The 27,800-nt window shown below is 42.6% G+C and overlaps 1 protein-coding gene and 1 long non-coding RNA gene across 14 annotated transcripts in view; one reads left to right on the top strand and one right to left on the bottom strand.

The window, feature by feature from the left end:
• PIGN (phosphatidylinositol glycan anchor biosynthesis class N) overlaps positions 1-7,155 on the top strand; it is a 104,298-nt gene extending 97,143 nt beyond the window's left edge. For all 12 annotated transcript variants that reach the window (XM_006938957.4, XM_019815381.3, XM_006938958.4 and 9 more), the window contains one exon: positions 6,845-7,155. In XM_006938957.4, the coding sequence (XP_006939019.1) occupies positions 6,845-6,968 (124 nt within the window). In that variant the 3' untranslated portion in view covers positions 6,969-7,155. The remainder of the gene's footprint in view (positions 1-6,844) is intronic.
• On the bottom strand, positions 941-25,277 carry LOC109493491. 2 transcript variants are annotated; one of them, XR_006587574.1, is made up of 3 exons: positions 25,074-25,277; positions 7,476-7,654; positions 941-1,333 (listed from the first exon to the last, which is right to left on the bottom strand). It is a non-coding gene; the product is annotated as an uncharacterized LOC109493491 (long non-coding RNA). The 2 variants fall into 2 exon arrangements; XR_006587575.1 differs by lacking the exon at positions 25,074-25,277 and adding an exon at positions 24,710-25,059.
• Between the last annotated feature and the right edge of the window lie 2,523 nt (positions 25,278-27,800).

The following is a 27,800-nucleotide window of genomic DNA, read 5'->3' as shown; positions in this document are numbered from 1 at the left end:
ATCCTGGGAATATGACCCGAGTTGAAATCAAGGGTCGGACACTCAACCAACTGAGCCACCCAGGCACCCCTTTTCATCTGATTTTTAATTGTGGTAAAATATAGATAATAAAGTTTACCATCTTAATGTTTTTTAAGTGTGCAGTCCAGCAGCATTAGCTTCATTCCTACTGTGTAGGAATGTGATTATCACCATCACCCATTTCTAGCACCGAGAGTTAGGGTGAGCCTGACTGTAGAAGAGAATGCGGGCACTTTTGGGGTAATGGAAATGTTCTGCACCTTAACAGTGATGATGGTCACCTGGGTGCACCATTTGTCAATGCTCATCTAACTGGACACTTAAAAATTAGTTCCATTTTCCTACATATAAATTATACGTCAAAATTGACCCAGAAGGAAAAATAGAAGAAAAACTGGCTAATAGCAAACAGATCTAAAATTGAAGCGAGTGGGTTATAGTATAAGCAGGCTCAGTTCTCCTCTTTCCTAGCAGGGACTGAATATATAATGTTTTAAATCGATGTATCAGTTAACAGCACCATAAAGACATTCACGTTCAGGAGGTAAAGGCACCAGAAGACCTAAAAAGGGAAGTGACTAAAGCAGCCACCCTGAGAAGCGGGTAAGGAGGAAGGAGGGCTGTTGGTTTTCATTATAAATCTTTCTCCACTATTTTGTGTTTTTAGCACTGCATGTATAACTGATAAAAATGAAAGGAAAATGGATAAATGAGATGGGCGATCAGGAAACAGAGTCCTAAGTGTAGAGCTCTTTCTAGCTCAGTTAGAAAGGAAAGGAGAGGGGCTCCTGGGTGGCTCAATCGGGTAAGCGTCCGACTTGGGCTCAGGTCATGATCTCACAGTCCGTGAGTTCGAGCCCTGCGTCAGGCTCTGTGCTGACAGCTTGGAGCCTGGAGCCTGCTTTGGATTCTATGTCTCACTGTCCCTCTCTCCGCCCCGACTTGCACTTTGTCTCTCTCTCTCTCTCAAAAATAAACATCAAGAAAATTAAAAGAAAAGAAAGAAAAGGAGAAACATGGAGCAGAAACCACATGGAATACCCTCACTTCTCTCTAAGATTTTATTGTCATTTCATTTAACTCATGAGCATGAGGAATATCATAGTCGGAAGGGATGAATGTCCCTAGATACATCAATGCTAATTACCCGTTGTCAAAGCTGGGGTTCTGGAGCCCGTATTGGGGTCCAAATGGAGTAAGCTTGTTTACAGAGTAGAGTAGAGGCCGAGACTTACCCACAAGGTCAGAGCATGGCCCTGGACTGCAACACAGTGACCGCACGCCCAGTAGTTGGTTATTTGAGATCGGGGTCCTGAAAGACATGAGGAAGGCAGTTCAGAGACCAGGGAATCGGTTTACGTGGGTAAAAGGCAAAATAGGACAGAAGCTGGAACTTAAGTAGGAGGTCCAGGATGCCAGTCAGAGGATTGCCCCAGTCATACCTCGGCCACAAATAACCTGCATTGGTGCTGCGCTGCAGTGTTTACGGTGTCTGCTAACACGATATTTCATGTGATCTTTGCCACAATGCTGTCAAGTAGATATTTTCCACGGGAGCTGTATTTACTGTCTTCATTTTAGAGATGAGGACACTGTGGCCCTACGGAGACTGTGACTTGCTTCTGTGACTTGTAGAGAAGGTTGCACAGGTCCGCAGGACAGCACTGGACGAGCCGCCGTGGTCTGTAGTATCCCCACTGCCTGTCGCTGCCTCTACTTGCGGTGAATTTCCCAAAGCCTTTGTTTTGTACCTCTGCTAAGCCCTTTTTTAAAAGTGGCTTTGTGTCTGATCCTGTTTGTGATTGTTGCAAAGGAACCATTCACTGCAGAGTTTTGAGCACTGTACATTTAGGATTTAAAGGAGGAAGAAGTATCGATGAGGAGGGAAGGAGCCAAAAGTAGTTGAGTCTGCCCTTTGAGGCACAAAAGTTTTCAATTTTTACGCAGTCCAATTTGCCTATTTTTGTTACCTGTGCTCGCGTGATCTTTTTTCAGAGTCTTTGAGCCATTGCAAAACTTGTACTTAACATCTAGCATGACGTTCTCCCTGGCACTTGCATGGTACCTCCAGGCCTATTTCCCGCATTCCTTTACACAACCATCATGGGAATAAAGTGTTCATCAGAGCACAAGATAATTGCAGAAAGAGAGACTATAGACGCATAAGACAAGCATTGAGCATCATTCACACCAAGGGAAACAGAATGGTGCATTAGCACCCACAGGTCAGGAACGCTTTGATGACCCCCACCCACTCTGCAGGGCTAGCCGGGAGAAAAGGATGTTAACTCCATGTTTCATGCTATAATTTACTTATATTTATGAAAATATTATATAATTGGTTAATGCTATAGAGGGTTAAAAACTACGCTGTAGAAATATTTTGTGCTAATAGTATTTTTTTGTAATGGGAGCTGCCCTTCACGTATGGTGACCACATGGACAGGTTTATCTGGAAGGGTCCTGGTTTATGTCTGGTGTCCTGGTATAATCATTACACCCTCATCGATAGAGCGTTAAAATCCAGAGGGGATGGAAAGGTGATAAAGGCATAGGCAGTTAGTTAGGTTAAACCGCACTTCAGCTCCGTCTCAGGGCTTTGCCCTCACAGATCTAACTCCCTTCGGTGAAATGGGGTGCTTGCCCTGAGAGACTTCTCGAAGGCGGGTGAAATAGGAGACTTCAGAGCTCGGTTCTCTTCATCAGGCTGAAGGCAGTGCCTCATAAGTCCCCACACACTCCCCCGGTCACCCCTTGCTCTGCTCTGTCTTCTCTGTCCCATATTATAATGTCCAAAACATGCCCTCGTAAGGAAGGAGGATGGTTGCAGAGGGGCGTGGGGGGTGGCAGGGGTGGGATGGAGAAACAAACTGAAATCTGAGTTAGAGAAATTAGGCTTTCTAACGGGATCATCCGGACTGGGGCTGTAGCGGGACGATTTTGTTTTGCCGCTTCGCCTGTTGACAAGTTAGAATTCTGTCATCTTCTCTTGGTGTCCTGTGTAGCGGTAACAGCACGCTCTGCCTCGGCGAGCCGTGTGGTTCAGGCTCTGGTGGGCAGGAGTTGCTTCATGCATCTTTGTCGGCATCCAACTTCTTTTTTAATTTTTTTTAATGTTTATTTATTTTTAAGAGAGAGAGCATGAGTGGGGGAGGGGCAGAGAGAGCGAGGGAGACACAGAATCCAAAGCAGGCTCCAGGCTCTGAGCCGTCAGCACAGAGCCTGACGCGGGGCTCGAACCCACAAGCCGTGAGATCAGGAGCTGAGCTGAAGTCAGACGCCTAACCGACTGAGCCACCCAGGCGCCCCGGCATCTGATTTATTGCGAGGAAGAGGCTTGGATAATGGCTGGAAAAGAGGCTTCAAGAGACCGAGCTAAAGCACCATACAATCAGGGCCACATATCAAAAGCTCACTGTTGTCCTTTTTCCTGCATTCTGTTTGTGAGAAAGTTGCTTTTTAAGTTTTGGGTTTCTCATTATTCCTGTGTGAACGTATATATGAAAAGCTGAGTTGTTTCTTATCACGTGGCAGATGTTACTAAACTTATTGGCAGCGTTTCCTTACCAGGCCCGAGTTATTTGAATTATGTTCCTGCGGTAGTTTTCCTTTGTGACTAATTTTACTTCTAAACTCCTTTTTATTAGTAATACAGTTAATAACTCCAGCTCTAATATGCCTGTTATACACAGGGATGGAATGTTGTCCTTTTGTCCTTTACTAAGTGATTGCTTTATGAACACAGAAAAGGTGAGACTGTGTCCCAGGATTCTCGAGGGGACTGGGAGCTCACCAGCCCTGTGAATGTGGCCTGTGTGTGGCTACGATGGTCATAGTGTCAGTGTGGCGATTGCGGTGGGTTTTCAAAATAGGTTTGCGAGATTCCTCAGCAATTAGTTTCAGGTTAACAAATAAGTAATAGTTTCTTTAAAAATAAAGATTGTAGGGGCGCCTGGGTGTCTCAGTTGGTTAAGTGTCTGACTCTGGATTTCGGCTCAAGTCATGATCTCTTAGTTCGTGAGTTTGAGTCCTGCATCAGGTTCCACACCTACGGTGTGGAGCCTGCTTGGGATTCTCTCTCTCCTTCTCTGTCTCTCTCTCTCCCTCACTCTTAAAATAAATAAAATTTTTTAAAACTTTTAAAAACAAATAAAAATAAATAAATAAAGATTGTGTTGGGATGCCTGAGTGGCTCACTCAGTTTAAGTGCCTGACTCTTGATGTCGGCTCAGCTTGTGATCTCGCAGTTCATGAGTTCGAGCCCCATATTAGGCTCGGTACCTACAGTGTGGAACCTGCTTGCGATTCTCTGTCTGTCTGTCTCTCAAATAAACTTAAAAAAAAGTAAAGATTGTATTATCAGGGCCTGAGACGGTATTTGCGTTTATGCGTATAGGCCAGTATGTTTCAAAATGCATCTTCTGAGCAGATTTTATCAGAGTTAAATTGAGAATCTTACAGGAATCTACTCCAGCCAGTGTAGTCAGCTGAGCCTGTGGTTCTCTGGAGGACCTTGTGGCATCAGGTGTTCTTTTAACAGCCATGTGAAAAATATTCTACCCAGGCCATAAAACTGAGCTGGGCTGACAGAGCTACAATGTAGTATTTTCTTCTTTTGATCTTTTATACTGTATCTTCATTCATAGCAGGTCATAAACTGAACAGAGTACTGCCTTTTATATGGTGTACTGAAAGAAGTGCATTTCTTAAAACTAGAGAAAAAGTCCTTTGAGGTCATTTTCATAACTATAAAAACATATTTAAATTTATGTTCTAAATGTGTTTGGTGTGAAGTGAATAGAGGCAGGATCATCGGTTTGATTGGTTTGATTTGATAGTGGTGTTCATTTGGAGTTGTTTCCTGCATGCACTGTTGTTATACTTTATTAAAATACAGATGATGACGGGCGCCTGGGTGGCTCAGTCGGTTAAACGCCCAACTTCTGCTAAGGTCATGAACTCACGGTTTGTGAGTTCAAGCCCCTCATCGGGCTCTGTGCTGACAGCTCAGAGCCTGGAGCCTGCTTCTGATTCTGTGTCTCCGCCTCTCTCTCTGCCCCTCCCCAGCTTGAACTCTGTGTGTGTGTGTCTCTCTCCCTCTCAAAAATAAATAAAAACATTAAAAAATTGAACAAAAATACAGATGGCAACTCAAGTGTCATTTCTCTTTAGATATAATGATAACTTCTCATTGTGTTCAATACTATTTTAATATCCTCCGAAATATCACTAATAAGTGTGATAAAATATCTTTACTCTTATAATGAATACTAAGCTTTATTAAAAATCAGTGATTCTCAAACTTGTCTTCTCCAGTACATCCGACAGATTTGACCTGCTTCCGTTGCCCCTTACCCTGATTGAAAAGTACAATCAACCTTTTATCTATCACCCCTTGTACAGGCTGAATAGGCCTTCCTGGTGATTCTATATGCCCCTCCACACAGACACCCTGTCCCTCTACCAATCACACATGTACACCTTGAGAATTGCTGATTTGAATGATGTCAGAATAGTCAAGGCGAGAGAGTGGGAACAGCCAAACTCATTTACGGTTGAAATTCAATGCTGCTTTAACTCTGGTGTGCTGAGATGATACCAAGACCTGATTGATGGAAAATATCACAAGCTGAATGCCTTATGGCTCAATTGCATGAAGGTGATGAGCTTCACGACTGTTTCCTGCCAATAATGTTAGCTTAAATGGGCCCAAAGTTTGTGATTTCAGGCCACTCGAAGGAGATAAGTGATCTATAAAATACCTCTTATAAATAGACTTCCATTAAATTTAAGGATAGTCACCTATCTACTGGTGTCATGAAACTTACCTTGTTAAGAAACCAAGTCATATTTAATACGTATTTGTTTTAAAGTAATTTAGGAGCACCTGGGCGGCTCAGTCAGCTAAGGGTCCAACTCTTGCTTTTGGCTCAGGTCATGATCTCACGGTTTGTGGGATCGAGCCCCAAGTGGGGCTCCACGCTCTTAGCCCGCTCACGTGCGTGCTCTCTTCTCCCTCTTTCTCAAAATAAATAAATAAGCTTTTTAAAAAATTTAAAATATGAAAAGTATTTAAAATAATTTAAAGTGTTAAAAAGTGATAAAAGGTCTAAAAAAGCAGAATCTGGGAGATAGTAGCTTTGACTTAGAGATTCATAAAGAAATGTATCCTTTTTCCTTTGTTTAGATTCCTTGACTGAAACATTTACTTCCCTGTATTTGAATTTGGGTAACGTTTTGGGGGTGGGGGGAGGGTAGCTGGTAGTTTTGTTGAAGTACTTCTAACTTCCATCAAAGCACAGAATGGTGTGTTCTAAAATGCCAAACTACTAAACCTGGGGATATCTTGGGGAGTCTGTGGATATTATTCAGAGGGAGCAAGAATTAGAGGCGGAAAATTGTCTTTGTTTCTAAAAGCTGGATTTTGAAATTCAGTTTCTATTGGTGACAAAGACACAGGCAGTGCCAATACCAATCAGACATTTTCATAACACGTTGCAGTTATTGGACATACCTCAAAATATTTGTGCTCATCACTGCTTCTGTGACAAATTTGTTTTTTAACGTTTTGATACCTATTTCCAGATCATCGGGGTACCTGACTGGCTCAGTTCAAAGAGCATGTGACTCTTGCTCTCGGGGTTATGAGCTGGGTGTAGAGAGTACTAAAAATAAATATATAGATAAACTTAGGAACCATCACTGGTATCTTTTGTAATTCTGTGTATTTTATGTATACATTTGGAAACATTAGAGAGCTCTCCTGCTCTTTCCCATGTGTGTTGTGTCTTCCTGTAACATGTTTCTTTTTCTCTTTCTGTAGCATCAGCCACTACGTGATTGTCATGTCCATGACCATCGTTCTGGTGTTTCTCAATGGCCTGGCCCACCTGCTCACGACAAAGAAACTCAGATTCTGTGGCAAACCCAAAAGCCACCTCATATGATGTTGCCCAAGCCATCATTCAACATCTGGATCCTGCTTCCCATTCTCCTTTTACACTAAACTCTTATCAAGGATTCAGTAAGAAAATGGACATTGATATACAGCATATTCTGCTCCTACAGAGAAAAAGACATGCGGAATTCTGAGTTTACAGGTTATCTGCAATAAAGGAGCTTCCATTTTCTTGAGTTTCTGTGTGTGTGAAATAGTGGTTCTGTCTGTGCAAGGGCATCGTGGACTTTCTCCATTTTCGGTTTCTTCCTTTAGCTGTCGGCCCCTCTCACTGAGCTTTTAGAGCACCTGGAACAGTCGGGTCAGCAACCGCGCAGCGTCCCCTAGATGCAGCCGAGAATGTGCTCCCGTGGGGGCAGTGCTGCTCACGTCCACAGCCAGCACTGGCTGAGCTTGGAGCAGGTCACCCGGCTGCACCACAAATATTTATCAGCGTTCAGCCCTGGTTTTGCAAGGAATAATAACGCTAGAAAGAGAATCAGGATCTGTTCCTTACCGAAGCTTCAGTAGAAACAGTGTTGGCAGGCGTTTGCCATTTTCCCTCGGAGTGCAGCGACACTGTCTTCTTAGTGCTCTTCAGGGTTTTCATAGTGTCCCAGCCAGGTGCAGGTTGACCGTCCCTTTTTTTTTTCCTTTTGTTTTTTTTTTTCCATTTCTGGATTCCCATTGGAATTTCTGTAGATAGAAAGGTAGAAAATACTTGGTGTTTGTGTCTGATTCAGGGAAAAATTTTTAAAGGATTAATTTTTACTTGTAGACTCAGTATCTGTTACCCGCATAGCTTTTAGCACATATTGTTTCAACAGAATTCTTTAAGTCAGTGGTTAAACTTTCTGACCATATCATAGGAATCAGTGTTAAAATTGCTTATCTTTCTGGTTGGAAGATTCTAGCCCAAAGGCTTAGAGTCCTCTCACTAAATTTAAATTTCCATTTGTAAACTAATTCTAATGGACAGAATAGTTTGAGAGTAATTTTTATTTGGATTTTTCACAAAGTGACCTTTATGTATCACTGTAGACTTGGCCTTTAGCCCATGGCGTGCCAGTACATTTTGGCTGATGCTAAGCTTTGCTAGTCTGAGTCCCACTTTTTAAAAAATTCCTTTTGAATTAAATTACTGCATTACTAGTTCACATTAATGACCAGGAAGCCCCCTACAAAATACTATATTTTTTAAATTGGCCAGTGAGTGAACAAATACAATTTAGAAGTTTCAGAACGCAGTTTGGCAAAACGCACTTTCTTACTTTCTGCTTACAATGAAGTGCGGTAATAAGTCGTGATAGTACTTCATGTACCAATGACAGCACTATGGTACAAGGAAAGAAAGAGACGTAGATTTCAGTGTAAGGCCACTTGCATCCGTGTCTGACATAAAATCTTGCTGGACAACTAAGCAGCTGCTGTAACGGATGATGGTATTGGCAGGTACGGAACCCGTGAACTTTCACGTTGCCTCAGGATTTTTAATCGGTTTTTTCACAAGTCAGCGAAAACCGACTTTATAAACACCATTTAACTCCTTTTATGCCTAGTTTTACCTTCCATCTTTTCCCAGATTTCCACACAGAGGAATTAATGAATATTTTATTATGACATTTTAAAAGGTGCTCAGCGATTTGCCTTTATTTTGCTCTTTGAAGCACATCTTCATGTTGTCCTGAGTCCATGTGAGCTGACAAAAGAGTGATGTGTACTTGCAGCCGTGGGCTCGCCTTGCCGCACTGTTACCTGGACCCCTCAGACTTTGGGGAACAGAGATCTAGACAGGCCTTTTCTGTTGTGTATCTTATCAAATATCTTAGCGTTTTGAAATGCATATTTTTACATTGAATAAGAGAAAAAATAAATATTATTTAAATGTATTTCTGTTTAAGTCATTTACTTTTTCATTCTAACTATTAACACCAGATTTCCAAATCAAACTTAAGACATTTGCTAGGGGCGCCTGGGTGGCGCAGTCGGTTAAGCGTCCGACTTCAGCCAGGTCACGATCTCGCGGTCGGTGAGTTCGAGCCCCGCGTCGGGCTCTGGGCTGATGGCTCAGAGCCTGGAGCCTGTTTCCGATTCTGTGTCTCCCTCTCTCTCTGCCCCTCCCCCGTTCATGCTCTGTCTCTCTCTGTCCCAAAAATAAATAAAAAACGTTGAAAAAAAATTAAAAAAAAAAAAGACATTTGCTAGTTAGCATTTGCTTAAATTAGGAATTGCTATAGGAATTAAAGGCAGCATATCAGGTTGAGAAAATACTGAACAAAAAAGCCATGGTATGTCATGTGGAACGTGGATAAACCTTGGAGGATACTCTAAGGATTTAGGAAGCTACCTGCAGTCTATTCATAATTAACCAATGTTTTAATTCTCTGTATTATTATATTTAGTATGCACTATTTAGAACGCAAATGTCTTGGCACAAAAACAGACACTCAGATCAATGGAACAGAATAGAGAACCCAGAAATGGACCCACAAACATATGGCCAACTAATCTTTGACAAAGCAGGAAAGAATAGCCAATGGAATCAAGACAGTCTCTTCAGCAAGTGGTGCTGGGAAAACTGGACGGCGACACGCAGAAAAATGAACCTGGACCACCTTCTTACAACACACACAAAAATAAACTCAAAATGGATGAAAGACCTCAATGTAAGACAGGAAGCCATCAAAACCCTCGAGGAGAAAGCAGGCAAAAACCTCTTTGGTCTTGGCCACAGCAACTTCTTAACACGTCTCCGGAGGCAAGGGAAACAAAAGCAAAAATGAACTATTGGGACCTCATCAAAATAAAAAGCTTCTGCACAGCGAAGGAAACAATCAGCAAAACTAAAAGGCAACCGACAGAATGGGAGAAGATATTTGCAAACGACATACCAGATAAAGGGTTAGTATCCAAAATCTATAAAGAACTTATCAAACTCAACACCCAAAAAACAAATAATCCAGTGAAGAAATGGGCAAAAGACATGAAGAGACACTTCTCCAAAGAAGACATCCAGATGGCCAACAGACACATGAGAAAATGCTCCACATCACTCACCATCGGGGAAATACAAATCAAAACCACGAGATACCACCTCACACCTGTCAGAATGGCTAACATTAACAACTCAGGCAATGGCAGATGTTGGTGAGGATGCGGAGAAAGAGGATCTCTTTTGCATTGTTGGTGGGAATGCAAGCTGGGGCAGCCACTCTAGAAAATAGTATGGAGGTTCCTCAAAAAATTAAAAACGTTAAAAAAGGGATACAGGTATGCTGTTTCGAAGGGGCACATGCACCCCAATATTTATAGCAGCACTAGCAACAATAGCTGAAGTATGGCAAGAGCCCAAATGTCCATTGATGGATGAATGGATAAAGAAGATGTAGATATATATATATATATATATATATATATATATATATATATATACACACACATATACATACATATATATGTATATGTGTGTATGTATATATATACACACACACACACACACACACAATGGAGTATTAGCAATCAAAAAGAATGAAATCTTGCCATTTGCAATTATGTGGATGGAACTAGAGGGTATTATGGTAAGTGAAATTAGAGAAAGACAAATATCATATGACTTCACTCATATGAGGAATTTAAGATACAAAACAGAGGAACATGAAGGAAAGGAAGCAAAAATAATATAAAAACAGGGAGAGGGACAAAACATAAGAGACTGTTGAATATGGAGAACAGAGGGTTACTGGAGGGGTCGTGGGAGGGGGGCTGGGCCAAATGGGTCAGGGGCATTAAGGAATCTACTCCTGAAATCATTGGTGCACTATATGCTAACTTGGATGTAAGTTTTTTAAAAAAATGCTTTTTTGTTTTTTGGGAAAATGTTATAAATGGTAATATATTTTCATAATATTTCCCTCAAAATGACCTAACAATGATAGAGCTTGACTGCATACCTAGATAACCTATTTATCACTCACAGTATTGCTTCTCATGAAAAACTCATTCCAAATTTCAGCCAACTCAGATATTAGGAACCTGTATGTCCACCATCCCCACCCCCTACTTTTATACACTTCTTGTAGTAGACTAGGGACTCCTTTGCTCCTCCACCTTTGACACATACCTGTGCCATGAAAAATGTAATTTTTGGTGGAGCTGGCCCAGGGGGAGGAAGGTGGCATCTGTGTTGGGTGGGGGAGGGACTGTCTCCAGAGGGGGGGCATCAACTCTGCAGGGGAGAGCCTGGTGAGCTCCTATATCTACCCTAGACACCGGCTGGTCAAGGGGCCTGAAGAGAGTGAGCTAAATTGACTCAGTCATTTGGGGAGGAACCCCCCCCCTCGCCCATCCTTCGGGCAGTTCCAAGGACTCCTCCTCTAAGAGACCAGAGAGAACTTGGTAATTTCTCACCTTTCCAGGGCCGTTCTTTATATATTGACATTTTCTCATCCTCTGTAAGATGCTTTGAAATGGGATTGTTATGGTATGTGTTTTCAGTACTATGGTAACATGTTGTAGCATTTTTACATTTCTGCATCAGCATGGTATGTAAAAAAGGTAGATGAGATTTCTGCACTTAATACAGTACAGAATAACTCATTCTATAACAAGGGCATTTGAGAAGTAATGTATCACTTACTAATTTCTTTAGAGACACAAACAGATCACAACTATTTTCAACTCGAACTGCAGTATTTATTTGCCATGTAGCATCTCTCAAAGTATGTCCCTTAGAACATCGGTTACTTAGGATACAGATGTCATAATAAAAAGGGTTCCCTGACAAATATATTTGAGAAGCACTTGGTCAAACAAATAGGTGTATTTATTGTAGTACTTAGGGAAATTAACTTGATTTACGCATTATGGAGGGAGAAAGATCGCAGTATACCAGCAGCTTCTACTTGCTTGGCTGCAGACCTATCTTAAAGTCTCCCCTCCAACTGGCGAGCATACTTTAGAAATGTTGTCATATACTTTGACGCTTAAAACCTTAGTTTGTCACACTGTTTTGGGGTGTTGCATGTTTAATTGAATCTGTTTTCCTGAAAAGATTTTAACCCCTAATGTGGGAAAACTTTAAAACGTACTAGCAATTTGGGGTGCCTGGGTGGCTCAATCGGTTAAGCATCTGACTCTGGATTTCAGCTCAGGTCATGATTTCCCAGGTTCATGAGTTTGAGCCCCGGGTCGGGCTCTGTGCTGGCAGTGCAGAGCCTGCTTGGAATTTTCTCTCTCTCTCTCTCTCTCTCTCTCTCTCTCTCTCTGTTTCTGCCCCTCCTCTGCTCGTGCTCTCTCTCTCTCTCTCTAAATAAATACACTTAAAAAGTGTACTAGCAACTTTACTTGCCTCTGTATAAATTATGCCTATGATGATTTAGTCTTTCACGTGGGACTCTTCAGTAGTACCATATGGATGGCATCCAGTCCATCACAGATCATCAGACAGCTCTGATAGAATCTGGACTAAGTCTTTATGCCATAAATGTATAGCCTTTACCAGAAAAATAAAAATCACAGCAAATATTGGCTTACTCTCTTGCGACTTGCCTACAGAAGGCGATTACTAAAGTTTTATGCCTTCCTTGGTTTTTCTGTTTTATTTATTTCTCTCTTGCCCTGTTTTCTCTCTTTTCATGTCACTCCTCTCTCTCAACCATGTTCGAACCCGGTGTGTATACAAATAATGGGTTTTCTTCACGAATTGGTTCCCATCGGTTCTGATGTTCAGTGTAGACATGGTGTGAGTACACAGTGCTCAGCTGTGCCAATGTCTGCTTGGCACTCTCTCCTCGGGACTAAGTCTGCCTCCATTGTTAACCGTGTATCTCTGGCAGGAGCCAAGTGGTTTCTTATGACTTTTCCTTCACCATAGTTGACAAATTTAGAGGTGCACATCTGACCCAATCTGGGCCAATCTGAGTTCTTTGCAAGATTTTCAAGCTAGAAAGGAGAGAAAATTTCTAGGATGCAAAGTTCAGGAGCTATTGATGGTTAGGTTGGATTCAGATACTCTAGATACCTTCTAATAGGTAACCTTCCATCACATGCTTATCTGACAAAAAGAAGCCTTATTTTTGCTGTGATTTCTAAGGACAGCGGATAAGAACCATTCCAAAACTCCACTTAAAATGCTGATTTTTGTATATTCTTTTTACCTTATGCTTTCTAGATTGGAAATCAATGGGACAGAATAGTTCAGTGATGTTCTTCACAGATCTCTGTGGCTCTGCCCTCTGCTGCCCAAGTTCCCTTTGTTCCAACCATCTTGGAACCCTTCCCATTCATTTCCAACATAATTTTGTCTCGATCTCCTGTGACTTGCATCCAAGAGCGTTAATTGATGTGCATGCCTTGAATGTGTTTGTACAAGTATCTCTTCAATGTTTAGTGCAATTTCTATTTATGGCTTTTTAAAAAATTATGGTAAAACTTACAAAGTGCCAGGCCCTGTTTAAATGGTTTACAAATACTGAACTATTTAATCCTCGTAACAACCCTGCGAAGTAGGTATTATTATACCATTTTACAGATGGGAAAACTGAAGCCCAGGGTGATTTATAAAGATCCCACAACTAGTATAAGACTGGCAGGCTGGCTTTGCTTTTACGTTTTCAACAGACGGTTGCTACCGAAACATTATATCCCGGAATCTGCATACGAGCATTTGTAGATTTTTGCTTCTGGAAGCACAGTCGCTGTACCCAAGCAGGTGACATGAAAACTAGACTCTGCAGTTGTGTGTGCATAATCCAGGGTAAACAGCACGATTAAGAAAACATACTTTTGAAGTTGCCTACACGTCTGTAATAGGCATGTGACACGCTTACACCGGATTCTTCACATTTGAGGCAAATGCCAGCTGTCTTCCAAGTGGTATATAAAGCAAAAGGAGCAAAGTTTCCTCACTTTTATTTCATTAGCATTAAAATAAGAAAGGGAATATTTGCTGTTTTCAAGCACTTGAAGTTTTGTAAAGACCTGAAAGTCCAGAGTGTGCTTAGTGTAGTGGGTCAAATTGTGGCCGCTGGAAAGATATGTCCACACCCTAACCCTGTGAATGTGACCTTATTTAGGAAGACGGTCATTGCAGATATAATTAAGGGTTTTGAGATGAAATCACTCGGGATTATCGGGGGGCGGGGGGGGGCATAAATCCAATAGCAAGTGTCCTTGTGAGAGAAGAAATGACGTGAAGACAGAGGCAGTGATGCAGCCACAAGGCAAGAAAGGCCAGGGGCCACCAGAAGCTGGGGGACGCCAGGAAGGATCTTCCCTTCAGGCCTTCAGAAGGAGGGTTTCCCCCAGCAACCTTGATTTACAACTTCTGGGCTCCAGAACTCTGAGAGAATAGATTTTCATTGTTTTAAGCCACCAGTTGGTGATAATTTGTTATGGCACCCCTAGGAAATGAATATATATGGGGAATTTAGCTTTACAGAATCAGACTGAATCACAGCATTTGCATGGCTAATTCATAAAGTTTTCTAGATCACGAGTTTGAGTACCATAGTTCACCCTAAAATGTGGATATAAAGATATCAGCGCGTAAACTTAGGGGTGGAGTTGAACACTCTTTAATGTCAAGATTGCTGATGATTTTTTTCTGGAGTATTTCAGCCATATTTTTCTGGAAGTAAAGAGCTCCTTAGACTTTCCATTTCCCTTAATGTTTTTGGTGTTTATGCATCTGGATTCAGTTGAAACCAGAAAGTTGAAAGCTTGTCATAAATCTGGTTGTCTTTCAAACCCTTGCCCTCGGGCTTATTCGAGAAGGGCCTTCACCCTCCTTAACACCACGGCATCCATGACCTAATCCAGAATGCAGGAGGGAATTTTCCCACAGGAGCCCTGCACACAAATCCTCTCAGTCTTGATCCAGATTTGGCGTGAACTAGACATGCCACCACAGGCCCCGTGACAGGGCCTGGCACCATCACAAGAACATTCCTTGAACCTTAGAGTGAAGCCTTCAAGTGATGTTTCCTTTGTTAAGCCACGAATTTTGTGTAATGTTAACTGACACTCCGGTTTATAAGATCCTATCTCACGTCAGTCCGATGGTTGGAGCTGCTGTTCTTAATGCTTCCGGGGCCTCAGAGCCTGACCAAACTCACCGGGGTCTAAGATGGGAGTATCATGAGGTGAGGGCCTGTTAGCCATCCCCTGGATTGCAGAACTTGTGTGGCCAGAGTTTTACCGGTTTCCTTGTTTTACCTGGGGGACCTGCTCCTCCACGAGGTGGACAGAGCTGGTGGCGCCTGGATGGCGTTACCGGTTTGGCCTGGTGAGGTGAAGCTTTGATGAGAACTGAAGATGCGCGTGACCCCTGTCGCTGCGTTAGGTGCAGTGCTGTCAATGGCTAGTCAGTGCCTCCTGCAGAGAACTGTCTGCTCTCCTCATTCCTGGTGACCCCAGCCCCCGGCTGTTACTGTTGCTTTTCTGATTGGCAATTCGAGGTTCTGGCCTTGCTCCTGAATAGATCCGGGGCTGTAGCAGTCACCAGTACTGAATACCCTGTTCTCTTATTCAGCAAATTCAGCTTTTGCAGATTGAGCCGGTTCACCCGACTGTCAACAGAGCAAAAACTCTTTCCTTCAAGAAAGAAAAGTTTTTCTTCCTTTCATGCATCTGTCTGCCCAACCACTCTTCCGTTCACCCCAGCACCCCTGGATCTCCCTACAGAAAGCTTTCCTTGAGTCCTTGTGTCTCAGCTCTGAGGTTGGGTGAAGGAACCCAAGTTGGTTAAAATCCAATACTGACTTTACAATCCCGTTCTCAGGCTTTGCAGGTGGACAGAAAAGCTAGCAGGAGTAAGATTAAAAAAAAAGAAAAAAAGAGGGAAGGATCGAAGGTGTTCTCTGGATCGGTTTACCCAGGAAGGCAGCAAAGATGAAAAGCGGTATAAAGCCATCAGAAACATGGAACAAATCTGGGGTGCCTGGGTGGTTAAGCTTCCAACTCTTAATTTCAGTTCAAGTCATGATCTCAGAGTTCGTGAGATTGGGCCCCGTGTTGGGCTCTGCACTGACAGCTCAGAGCCTGATTGGGATTCTCTCTCTCCCCTTCTTTCTGCCCCTCCCCCATCTGTACGCGTGTGCTCTCTGTCTCTCAAAATAAATGAACTTAAAAAAAGAAAAGAAAGAAAGAAAGAAAGAAAGAAAGAAAGAAAGAAAGAAAGAAAGAAAGAAAGAGACATGGAAGAGATCTTCCACCAATGCTTCTTACTGCCCGCTTCCTGTCCCAATCAGAATCATGTTACTGCTTGGGAGAGCTCTGGGGAGAATGACGTAGAAGGCTCATGGTAGTGACTCACCAAAGTCACCAGCAGCCTCCACAACGCCCCATCACTGGCTTGCCCGAGTCTGTGTCGTACTTGAATTTTCCATAGTCTTTGCTTGTGGCCGCCATTTTATAGCCTTACCATGTCTGTGCTGCATTTCACATGGAGACATGATGGTGCTCATCTACTTATCCAAAGGACAAACATGTTGAATTGCTTTGGGGGAATCAGGGTGAGGTTGCTATCTACGAAGACCTTTTTTCTTTTTCCTGATGGCAGCTTCCTTACTTGGGACGCAAACCCCAAACTTCGGCTTTGTTAGATCCATATTCTAAGGACTAAGACAACAGAATTGGGTGGTTGCTATGCAAGAAACAGTAACACGTCTTACTTGGAAAACTCCAGAGACTTTGAACTACCTGAAAATTTAGATCATTTTCAAAATGGCACTTTGTTCAGAGTTGTCATCCTTTATCGCACAGTGCTTTTCAGTTTGAATAATTAGAATCGCAGTATGGATAAGGAGTAGAAACTTGCTTCTAAAAGCTTAAGCAGAAAATTCCTGAAAATTTGCCAAGAAGACTATTTTTTGCCAGCTACTGCCACGTAAACAATGGCATTTCCTTCAACTAACATGTTTTCAAAGGCTTTTAATTTCTTCTGTTTCTTTTTAGAGTAGATGGTCTAAATGGCCTAAGCCTGTCAAGATGGTTTGACTCATTGTTTCAGGGTCGCTGACACCTTGGAAGGACAGATAGATAAATGGCTCAGGATAAAGTCAGTGGATCCCCCTGTTATGTTGCTGCTCTTGTAGGTTTCTGCCATAACCAGCGTCAAAGAAAGACTCCCCCAGGAGGGCCAGGTATACAAAGGCCTGAAACACCTCACAAGGGTCAGGCATTCTTATCCTCATCCTCACTGTCACCAGGGGCAGTGGGGAAGGGAGTTGGAAGTGAATTTGCCAGGACCTATCTGTGGATCACAGAATCCAGTGCTGGCAACAGCCTGGCTGCAGGAGGGCGCAGTTTAAGCAAGGATATTGGAATTTAATATGTGCTGTTGGGGGGCAAGGGGGAGTGCATTTAAACAAAAATAAGTATTTATCATCTTGGTGTCTTTTTAAAAGCTTGTCCCTCGGGGGAAGAATCCTTCCCAAACCACCCTGATCTGCACACTGGCAGTTGTTCTGGTTTCACACTTGGTCTGTGATGACAAAAGTGTCACCTCTTTCCTTCTCTGGCAACTTGTGATGTGTCTGTCAAGTCCCCAAAGCAGATCCATTCTGGAATGTCTTTTGACAGGATGGCAGCGGAGGAAAGCCTATTGCATACATTGTGAAGCAATAACAGACATCAAACTTTATGTTATGGTTATTACCCAAGACATTTTTAAAGTAGATTACCCTCCAGTTTGAAAGGTTTGGCTTTTTAAGGGGGCCTGCAGGCTGCTATTTATCTTGGCTCTTCTGCCTGTATTGGGATAATTTGTCTTTGGTTAGTTCTTGGGGCGGTGGAGTCTGTACTAATCAGACACAGAATGAGACTTTTCACTGGCTTTTGAAATTCAGGAGGATGCCATTCTTTAGAGTTTATAATCCTTTAGCTTCCCAGACCCTTTGATTGTCTTCCTACTTCTAATTTATTTATTTATTTATTTATTTATTGAGAGAAATAGAGTGAATGGGGGAGGGGTGGAGAAAGAGGGGGAGACAGAGAGAGAATCCCAAGCAGGCTCCACACTTATCAGTGCAGAGTCCGACGCAGGGCTCGAACTCACGAACTGTGAGGTCATGACCTGAGCTGAAACCAAGAGTTGGGTGCTGATTTTCTTCCTACTTTTAAGTGATCTCTTGAAAAGGCATAAAATAGCATTAAACTATATTCTGTCATTTAGATCTCCACATTTGAATTTCTGGAACTGAGAATACTATTTCTTATTACCTAAGTATTCTGTGTAATTCTTCTGTTTGTCCCTTTAACAAAGATTTACTGGGTTCTTACCACGTGCTACCGACATTGCAGCAAATGACAGAGATATAGACAGATCACTGGGCTCTCATGATATATGTGATATAGCTAATATATATCCCAAGCTCTGTGGGAGCCCAGAGGGAAACTGATAACTTCTGACAAGGTGGAAAGAAATTGGGGGAGATTTCACAGTCGTAATACTTGAAGTCAGCCTTTTGGGGACAGTTATCATTAACCCGGACGGGTTTGAGACGCACAGATGGCAATCGTCTAGGTAAAAGACTGAGCCTGAATTCAGACAAATCTTTTGCAGGCTGTTGAATCGACAGTAATTTCATGAAGGACGAACTTCACAGGTAGTTCCTCAGTCCCCAGGTCACTATGTAAATACAAGATGCACATCATGAGCACTGACCAGTCATGTTACTCCTTTCAAAGTCTGTCAGTGGGTCAGGTGGTCAACGCACGTCGGTTATTCAGTTCGTACGCAGACAGCAGTGCGTGTCATTCTGTTGCCTCTTTGTCTCCCAGTGATAAAACCACATGACCTCTTACAAAAATGGATAATCATAAGAGGGAACTGACCAATAAAGATGAAATTGTGACAAAGAAACCAAAAGTGACAGCCCTGTAAACGAAATCCGAATCAAACATAAATGGGTTATAAAGTGCCTGGGTGGCTCAGCTGGTTAAGCATCCGACTCTTGATTTCAGCTCCGGTCAGGATCTCACGGTTCATGGGACCGAGCTCCTCTGCTTTTTTTAAAACAAGATGCTAAGTTTGTGGTGATTATGCAGCAAAAGAAGACTTAAACACTTCATGGCAGTTGCCAGTAAAAGTTGTCTTCATTTGCTTCACAGAAATTCTGGCAGAGGACTTCTTTCCAGAGGAGAAAATGGACTGGTTTACCTGTAGCTCCTGTATAAAGTCAGGGCTTCCAGATCTCAATGTTTCTTCTGCTACAACACCCCCTCCACACACACACACACACACACACACACACACACACACACACACACTGAGTGTGAAGGCAACACCTGACACTCTTTGTATCACCCAGTGGGACTGCAGCTCAGAGAAAGGAGGTGGTTATGTCACTCACTGTAGCTACATTATTGCCGCGCGGATTCAACTGTCTTTTGCCTGTGGCTCAGAAGTCTTCTGTCTGGGTCTATGAAGATCCCTGGTTAGCTTGCAATCAGAGTAACATCTTAAAACCTTACAGGGATCTTGACATGACCTATGCCACACTTTGTTTATTTACCCATCTTTTAATGGACATTTGCGTTGTTTCCAGTTTGGAATTGTTAGAAATAAAGCTGCTATCGACATCTGTATGTAAGTCTTTGAACATGTGAACGTATACTTCCTTTTCTCTTGGATAATTACCTAGGAGTAGAATGGCTGGATTATATGGTAGGTGTATATTTTTTCAATATGTTTTCAAGCTGTATTCCAAAGTGTTTGCACCAGTCTTTACTCCCACCAAAAGAGTGTAAGAGTCCCGGTTCCTTGCCAGCACTTGACATGGTCTTTTTCAATTTTAACCATTCTAATAGGCGTGTAGTGGAATCTCGCTGTGGTTTGTGTTTGCATTTCTCTAATGACTACTGTGTTAATATGCTAATGTCAGTATATCTTCTTTGGTGAGGTGTCCATTCAAATATTTTGCCCATTACAAAATAGAGCTGTTTAAAAGATCTACATGTAAGTCTTTCTCTGCTAATTGCATCATCTCTGTCATTTCTAGGTCTTTCAATTAGCTGTTTTCCTCCTGGTTGTGGATCATATCTTATGGCTTCTTCACATGTCTGGAAATTACTGATCGTAAGCTAGCTATGGGTGCTACATAGTTGAGTGTTTAGACTCTGTTGCTTCTTTAATACAGTGTGGAATTTTGCTCTGGCTCTCGGTGAATTTGTAGATCATCTTGATATGTTCAAGGGCTGTTTTAGAGCTGTGTCAGTGTAGGTCTAGAATAGCCTCTCTGGGGTCTCTATTGAGTACCCAGGGCCAATGACATTTCTCCACTCTGACTGGCCAGTCTTTGAACATGGTCCCAGTCCTATGTAGGCTGCAGTACTTGCTCAGTCCTGCAGCATCTTGGATCAGCCTCATGGTGTCTCGTCCTAAGATGAGTAGCCTGACATTTAGACAAAGACTCAAGGGCACCACCCCCACCCCCCCACCGCCTGCAGATATCTGGAACTCTCCCTGCATAACTCCCTTCTCTATGTACCTTGCCCTGCACTTTCCAACTGTCTTACTAGTCCAAACTTCCAATTTCTTTCTCCTCGGCTCAGCAAGACCGCTGTTCTCCGTTTGGCTTCCTCCTTGTGACATAGTCTAAAAAGTGCCTGCAGAAAGGGTATCATGGGACACCTCTCTCAGGGATCACAGACTTGTGCTGCCTTTTGCCCAACTTCTGGAAACCATAATTCCATGTGCTTTTGTCTAGTGTTATAGTTGTTCACTGTAGGAGAGCTAGTCTAGTAGCAGTTAATCTGCTGTGGCCAGAAGCAGAATCCCAAATGTGCTGTAATGAGGAATTTCCTTTAGAAAGCAGGTCAGGGAGGACCTCTCCAAGGAACAGATGATGACTAGGGTATCAAGCTGTGGAGCTCCTAACCGGCTCCTCTGAGATGAAGGGAAAAAAGGGTTATTTCAATAAATTTAAAGACAATTTGCTTTGTTTTTGGTTTTCAGCAAAATCATAAAGTTAAATGTGTTTAGAGCTGGTTCCCGGTAGGGTCCCCTTGCTGTTTACATTCAGGTGGTGATATTTTTTTAAACTATGTGTTCTGTTAGTCTATAAAGTAAAAACCCTAATGTGGTTAATGAAGTGTCTTGAAGGAACATTCAGCTTTGAAAACGATGTCCTTCTCTGGCAAAAAGGAGAATTAAGCCCTCCAAACATTTACAGCACCAGGTAGCGTCAGACTCTCATTTTGTGTCAAGAGGTGAGTCGACTGGGTTCGGATATTCACTGTGCCCGCTACAGTTGCCACTCTGGGCCAGGTCCTTGACTCCTCTGGGCTGTGTGTGTATTTTTTCCTCCATAAACCAAGGCGTTAGACTAGCTGCTTTCTGGCTTCAAGGAAACGAGGAGAAGGCTTTTGTTCCATGTACCTGGTTTTCGAATCAGTCTGTCAGATGTGGATCTGAACCTTGGAACTGCTCCCTCTGGAGCCCCGGTTTTCTCATCTTAAAAACTGCATTAATGTTAAGGTTATTAGGAGGACAAATGATAGCAAGCAGTGAACTTAAGCCTGGGGCCTGGCACGACATTGAAGTCTGTGGTAGGCCACAAAAAAATGAAACTTCTAGAGTAATGAGTGGTAAGTGAGCATTATATGGCCTGTGGGTACCCGGCTGGTAGTTCTACAAGTTCAGGCTGATGGCCGTGTGTAGCCTTGGTGAATGTAAGGCTTAAATAAGAAAGGAGTAACTCCAAGCACTTGAAAAGTGAAGGAGGCAATGATTTTTACATGTGTATGGATCAAACGGAATTGTTTCACGGAACATGTACACAAGCGATTCCCTCAGGGCCGGAAAACGCAGCCAACAGCTGTTTCTATTTTGGTCTTCAACTTGCTCTCTCCCTCTGCCAGCCTCCTAGCTCCACCAGATTGGCTGGAGGTCATCCAGGGGGACTTTGTTAAGCTTCCTTTCCTCAGGGAAGTAGGAACCCACTGTGCTTTCTCTGTAGATTCTCAGAGATTCCTCTGTTCTTGACTTCACGTCTTAATGGCCATCACTTCCCAGATGGCTCAGAGCTGCTCCCTGGGGTTTTGAGCTATTGTCACAGGCTCTGATTGCTCTTCTCTCATGGGGGAAAGGAATCAACAGGGGAAAACAGGTAAAGTCTTGTAACAGACTCCGTTGTTTGCTGCTGACCCAGTGTCGATTATCCTTCCCTGTTTTACTAACTCAACCTCACCTTGGTTCAGGGTGGCCTGCTAAAATATAGACCTCAGTCTTTGTGGTTAAGGTCAAACGGTCTGTCCAATGAGATGTAAGAGCAGGCTGCCTGGGGAGGCTTTTGGGGATGCTCCTTATAAAGGGGTTGACTCAACAGGCCACGCCTTTTGCACTTTCCTTTCACCTTTTCTGGAGGTGGAGGACACTTCTTATAAACGTGGTGCTAAAGGCCATGCTTGGCCTGAAAATGAAGGAACAGACAGCAAGAAATAGGGCAGGTTACTAGTAGCCCCAGGGAGCTGCCGACCAGCCCTGGATGACCACTCCTGGACTCCTTCTTCTAGGACAATAATAAAACCCCTGCTTTATTTAAGGCACTGTTTAGTTGGTTTTTCCATTATTTTCAGTATGCAAGCCTAAGTGAACCTCCTTTAAGTGTGAAATTGAGATAAATATTTGTGTCTATACATGGATAAACTCTTTGGCATAGGAGGTACGTAAGCAAAGGCTCAATGGTCATTACTCAGGGATGCCTAAGGGAGTCCTCCAGGAAGTGGGGAGTTGAATTTGTCAGAAAAGCAGCACATTAGCCTATAAAGAAAATCATTTGAGGGGTGCCTGGCTGGCTTAGTTCATAGAGCATTCAACTCTTGATCTTGGGATTGTGAGTTCAAGCCCCATATTGGGTGTAGAGAGTACTTAAAAAATAAATCACAACTAAAAAAACTCATTGGAGATAAAGGTGGCTTCTGGCACCTCAAAGTGAGATTCTAATTACGGTGAAATAAAATTTCTTTATTATTTTATCACTTAAGGAAGCTACAATTGATGTATGTGATATATTTCTGCTTCCCACATGTTTTCAAATCCATGAAGATTTAAAAAGAAACTTGTAAAAAAAAATCTGCCAATTTAGGAAACAGAAGTGTCATACGGTGTCTTAAGTACACCTTAATTAAAAAAGGGGTTGTTTCAGGGGCGCCTGGGTGGCTCAGTCGGTTAAGCGGCCGACTTCGGCTCAGGTCATGATCTCACGGTCCGGGAGTTCGAGCCCCGCGTCGGGCTCTGTGCTGACAGCTCAGAGCCTGGAGCCTGTTTCAGATTCTGTGTCTCCCTCTCTCTCTGCCCCTCCCCTGTTCATGCTCTGTCTCTCCCTGTCTCAAGAATAAATAAAATGTTAAAAAAAAAATTAAAAAAAAAAAGGGGGGGGGTGTTTCAGGGCACCTGGGTGGCTCAGTCAGTTAAGCGTCTGACTCTTGATTTTGGTTCAGGTCGTGATCTCAGGGTTAATGGGATAGAGCCCCATGTTGGGCTCTGTGCTGGCAGCATGGAGCCTGCTTGGGATTCTCTTGCCCCCTCTGTCTTTGCCCCTCCCCTGCTCACACGTGTGCTTGCTCTCTCTCTCTTTCTCAAAACAAATAAACTTAAAAAGATGGATTGTTTCATGTCTACTCTTAGGGGACTTCTAATTAGTCGTGACAAGTTCAACACATGTTTATCTGGATTCCTTCTTGGAACCTCACTAAAATTAAAGAAATAAAAATACAGAAACCCACAAAGACAAAGAGAGGATAAGAGGTGAGAGAGGCAGGCAAGAGAAGTTGAGAAGTTTTTACAGAGGATGGAGAAGGGATGGACAAGAAGGGCAATTAGTGGAGGAGAAGAACATAAAAATTAGTGCCTGCAACCTACAGCTAACATACTTAATGGTGAAATATAGGCTTCCTGCCTATGGTTGGGAAGGAGACAAGAATGCCTGATACTGATTTTTCTACTCCTAATCAACATTGTATTGGAGGTACAATGAAACTTAAAATAATACCATTTACAATAATAACTCAAAACCACAGATGCCTAGGAACAAACCCGTTAGATGTGTTTTTTTTTAATTGCTTTGTAAAAACTATATAATATCATTAAAAGAAACTAAGAATATTGAACTAAATGGAAGGAATTACCATGTTTGTGGTTGGGAAGAGAGAATAAAGAGACGATTTTGTAAAATTGTAATTCTTCCCAAATTAATTTATAGGTTCAGTGCAATTCCAATCAAAATCCCAGCAGGCCATGTTGTGGAAATTGTCAAGCTGATTCTAAACTTACATGGAAATGCAAAGGGTCAGCAGTAGTGTAGAAACGGGCAAATTTATTCTAAAATCACAATTACTATAATGTTGGTACAAGGTGAATCAATAGAGTAGTAGGAAGGAATAGAATATTCAGGAATAAACTCACATACATAAGGACCCTGAGAGCAGTGAAAGAAAGGCAATTTTTCTTTTTTTTTCTTTTTTTTTTTTTCAACGTTTATTTATTTTTGGGACAGAGAGAGACAGAGCATGAACAGGGGAGGGGCAGAGAGAGAGAGACACACAGAATCCGAAGCAGGCTCCAGGCTCTGAGCCGTCAGCCCAGAGCCCGATGCGGGGCTCGAACTCACGGACCGCGAGATCGTGACCTGGCTGAAGTCGGGCGCTTACCGACTGTGCCACCCAGGCGCCCCAAGGCAATTTTTCAATACAAACGGTGTTGTGTCAATTGAATATCCATACGGGAATAAAATGTGTCTTGATTCATACCTCACACCATATTTAAAAAGGCAGTTCCAAGGACAGAAGAAAAGACAGGCACAAAAGTCACTAAGTATATGGGAAAATATTGACGTTTTGGATTGACATTAAAATTAAGAACTTCTAGGGGCACCTGTCTGGCTCAGAGGGTAGAACATGTGACTCTTGATTGCCAAGTCGTTAGTTCGAGCCCCACCTTGGGTGTAGAGTTTACTCAAAAAGGAATAAAAACATACAATCTTTTTTTTTAAAAATTAAGAACTTCTGTTCATACAAAGACTCCATTATGTTAGTCAAAAGGGAAGCTTTTAAAGAGTCAGAAAAGATACTTGCAATACATGTAATTGGCCGAGGGCTTATGTCAAGAACATACCGTTTCTTCAAATCCACGAGGAAAAGGGCACAAGCTAGTTAACAAGAGACTCGCTGATGTTAAATAACTTCTTCAAAGGCGGAACAATATACAGTACTCTCCCTTGACCTTCAGTCCCGCGCTTTCGGTGGTCTCGGTTACCTGGACGACCGCAGCCGGAAGCCGGTGATCGGCCTCAGACGCCTCTGACGCCTCTGACGCAGCGTCAGAACGTAGATGATAGTCCGGCGCTAAGCCACGCTGTGACGTCATTCTCCTCGCTCATCCCTCTGGCCGGCGCTTTATCATCTCGCGTTGTCTCAAGAAGAAAGGTGAGTCCAGACGACCTTGAACAACACGGGGGTCACAGGTGCCCAACAGCGCAGTAAAAAATCCACCTGTAACTTTTGACCTCCCCCGATATAACTCCTAATAGACTGCTGTTGACCGGAAGCCTTACCGAGAGCACAGACGGTGAACACATGTTTTGTATATGTATTACATACTGTATTTGTAGAAGCAAGCAAGCTAGAGAAAGGAAATGTTAAGTTGTAAGGACGAGAGAGTACATGGACAGTATGATACTGTAATAATAAAAAAATAAAACCCGCGTAGAAGTTTGACCCTGTAAGTTCAAACCTGTGTTTTCCTTCCTCCCTCCCTCTCTCCCTTCCTCCCTTCCTTCCTCTTTCCTGTTTATTTCTTCTTGAGACAGACACATACAAACAGAGTGCGAGCAGGGCAGGGGCAGAGACAGAGGGAAACAAAGAATCTGAAGCAGGCTCCAGGCTCCAAGCTGTCAGCACTGAGCCGGAACTGGGGCTTGAACTCACAAACTTGAAATCATGACCTGAAGTCAATCGCTTTACCGACTGAGCCATCCAGGCGCCCTTAAACCTATGTTTTTCAAGGGTCAACTGTACAATAAGATTTTGAGAGAGAGAGAGACCACATTCAGCTACCTTTTATTACAGTATGTTGTTATAATTGTTTTATTTTATTATTATTGTTGTTAATCTCTTACTGCGCCTAATTTAGAAATTAGACTTTATCCCAGGTTGTTATGTTTAGGGGAAAAAATGTGGTACATAGAGGGTTCAGTACCGTCCGTGGTTTCAGGCATCCTGGGGGCCTTGGAAACGACCCCTTATGGCTAAGGAGGGACTACTATAGCGGTGTTTCAAAGCAGAGGCTCTAGACAAAGGTCATCTGAGTTCAAATCCTCGCTGTGCCCTTTATTAGCCTGTTGCCTGGCTGTAAATTTCATAACCTCACGTGCTTTAGTGTCCTGCTAATAATAATACCCGTATCTTCAGGCTGTTGTGAGGCTTAAATGAGCTAATACAAACAAAGCTCTGAGAACCATTACTGGCCCTTTGTACTAATTGCAGCAATCCTGATCACAATTATCACGGATTAAACCTTTATTTGTCTTCATCCAAAACTCATCTCTCACCACTTACACTATCTGGCCTTTGGGAAATGTTTGCTGTTCAGCTTCCAAGTCACTCAAACCTCGAATAAGGCACTGGTCAACCATAACTCTTACCAAACTTTGAATAGTTATGTGATTTCTTATAAATGTACTTGCTCATTAAGAAGTATTGGAGTAATAAAGAGATGATGAAGGAGAATTCAGCTGTATTTAATACTGCATGTCAGACACTAGTGTAAGCACTTAACACACTATTTCCCCTTTAATGGCTGCATGAGGTTTTCAAAGTAGAAACTATTATTATCCTCATTTTGTTTTATAGTTTTTAAGTTTATGTATTTATTTTGAGAGAGCGAGCGCGGGTGGGGGAGGGGCAGAGAGAGAGGGAGATTGAGAGGGGGTAAGAGAAAATCCCAAGCAGGCTCTGTGCTGTCCTCGTAGAGTCCAGGGCGGGGCTCAATCTCACGAACTGTGAGATCATGGCCTGAGCCAAAATCAAGAGTCGGATGCTTAGCCGACTGAGCCACCCAGGCGCCCCTATTATCCTCATTTTAAATGGAGGAAACTGAGGCACACAAGATTTAAGAAACTTTCCCAAGGTCATACAGCTGCTTAGCTCAACTCTGTAGATCACTACTCTGTTGGTCTGAGAATGCCATAAACTTTCTATAGGAGTAGTCAGGTATCAATGAACTCATTTAAAAAGTTAAGTATTTACATAATGACATGTAACGCTGTTCTTTAGCATTCTCAGGGATGCAGAATATACTCATAAGATATAATTCAAACTGTTTATGTTAATAAGGAATTCGTGCTATATGTATGTAAATAAGCTGTAATAATGTATTACGTATGAGTAGAAAAACACATGCAGGCAATACACTAAAACAGTAATAGCAGCTATTTCCATTTCGTGGGATCAGAGCTGGTTTCGTTTTCTTTTATAAGCTATTTCACATTTTTCAATTTTCTATCATAATTTTACTGCAGTGTTACTGTTATAAGAAAAAATACTAGAGAAAATTGTATAGTGCCACAATTTCCAAATGCTGATTGAAAACTAACAAATACCTGTCTTCAGTCCTGCTGAGTCTTTGTGACCCCCCTCAGTGGCTCAGCTGTCTCTCAAAGCCAAGTTTTGGGCAAAAACTCTGTTTCCGAATGTCAAGGTTATTTCCCCATTTAATCTCATATTGGGACAGACTTCATGGATCTGATCTTCCACTTTCTGCTGTGAAACGGCAAAGCCACTTCTTTGTGTTTCTCTTTGAGAATGCTAATGGCCCGTGTGTGGGAGGTGTCATACGAGGCTA

This window comes from Felis catus, chromosome D3, assembly GCF_018350175.1.
Source record: "Felis catus isolate Fca126 chromosome D3, F.catus_Fca126_mat1.0, whole genome shotgun sequence".
NCBI classification, from domain to species: domain Eukaryota; kingdom Metazoa; phylum Chordata; class Mammalia; order Carnivora; family Felidae; genus Felis; species Felis catus.
This window is presented reverse-complemented; position numbering and strand designations above follow the sequence as displayed.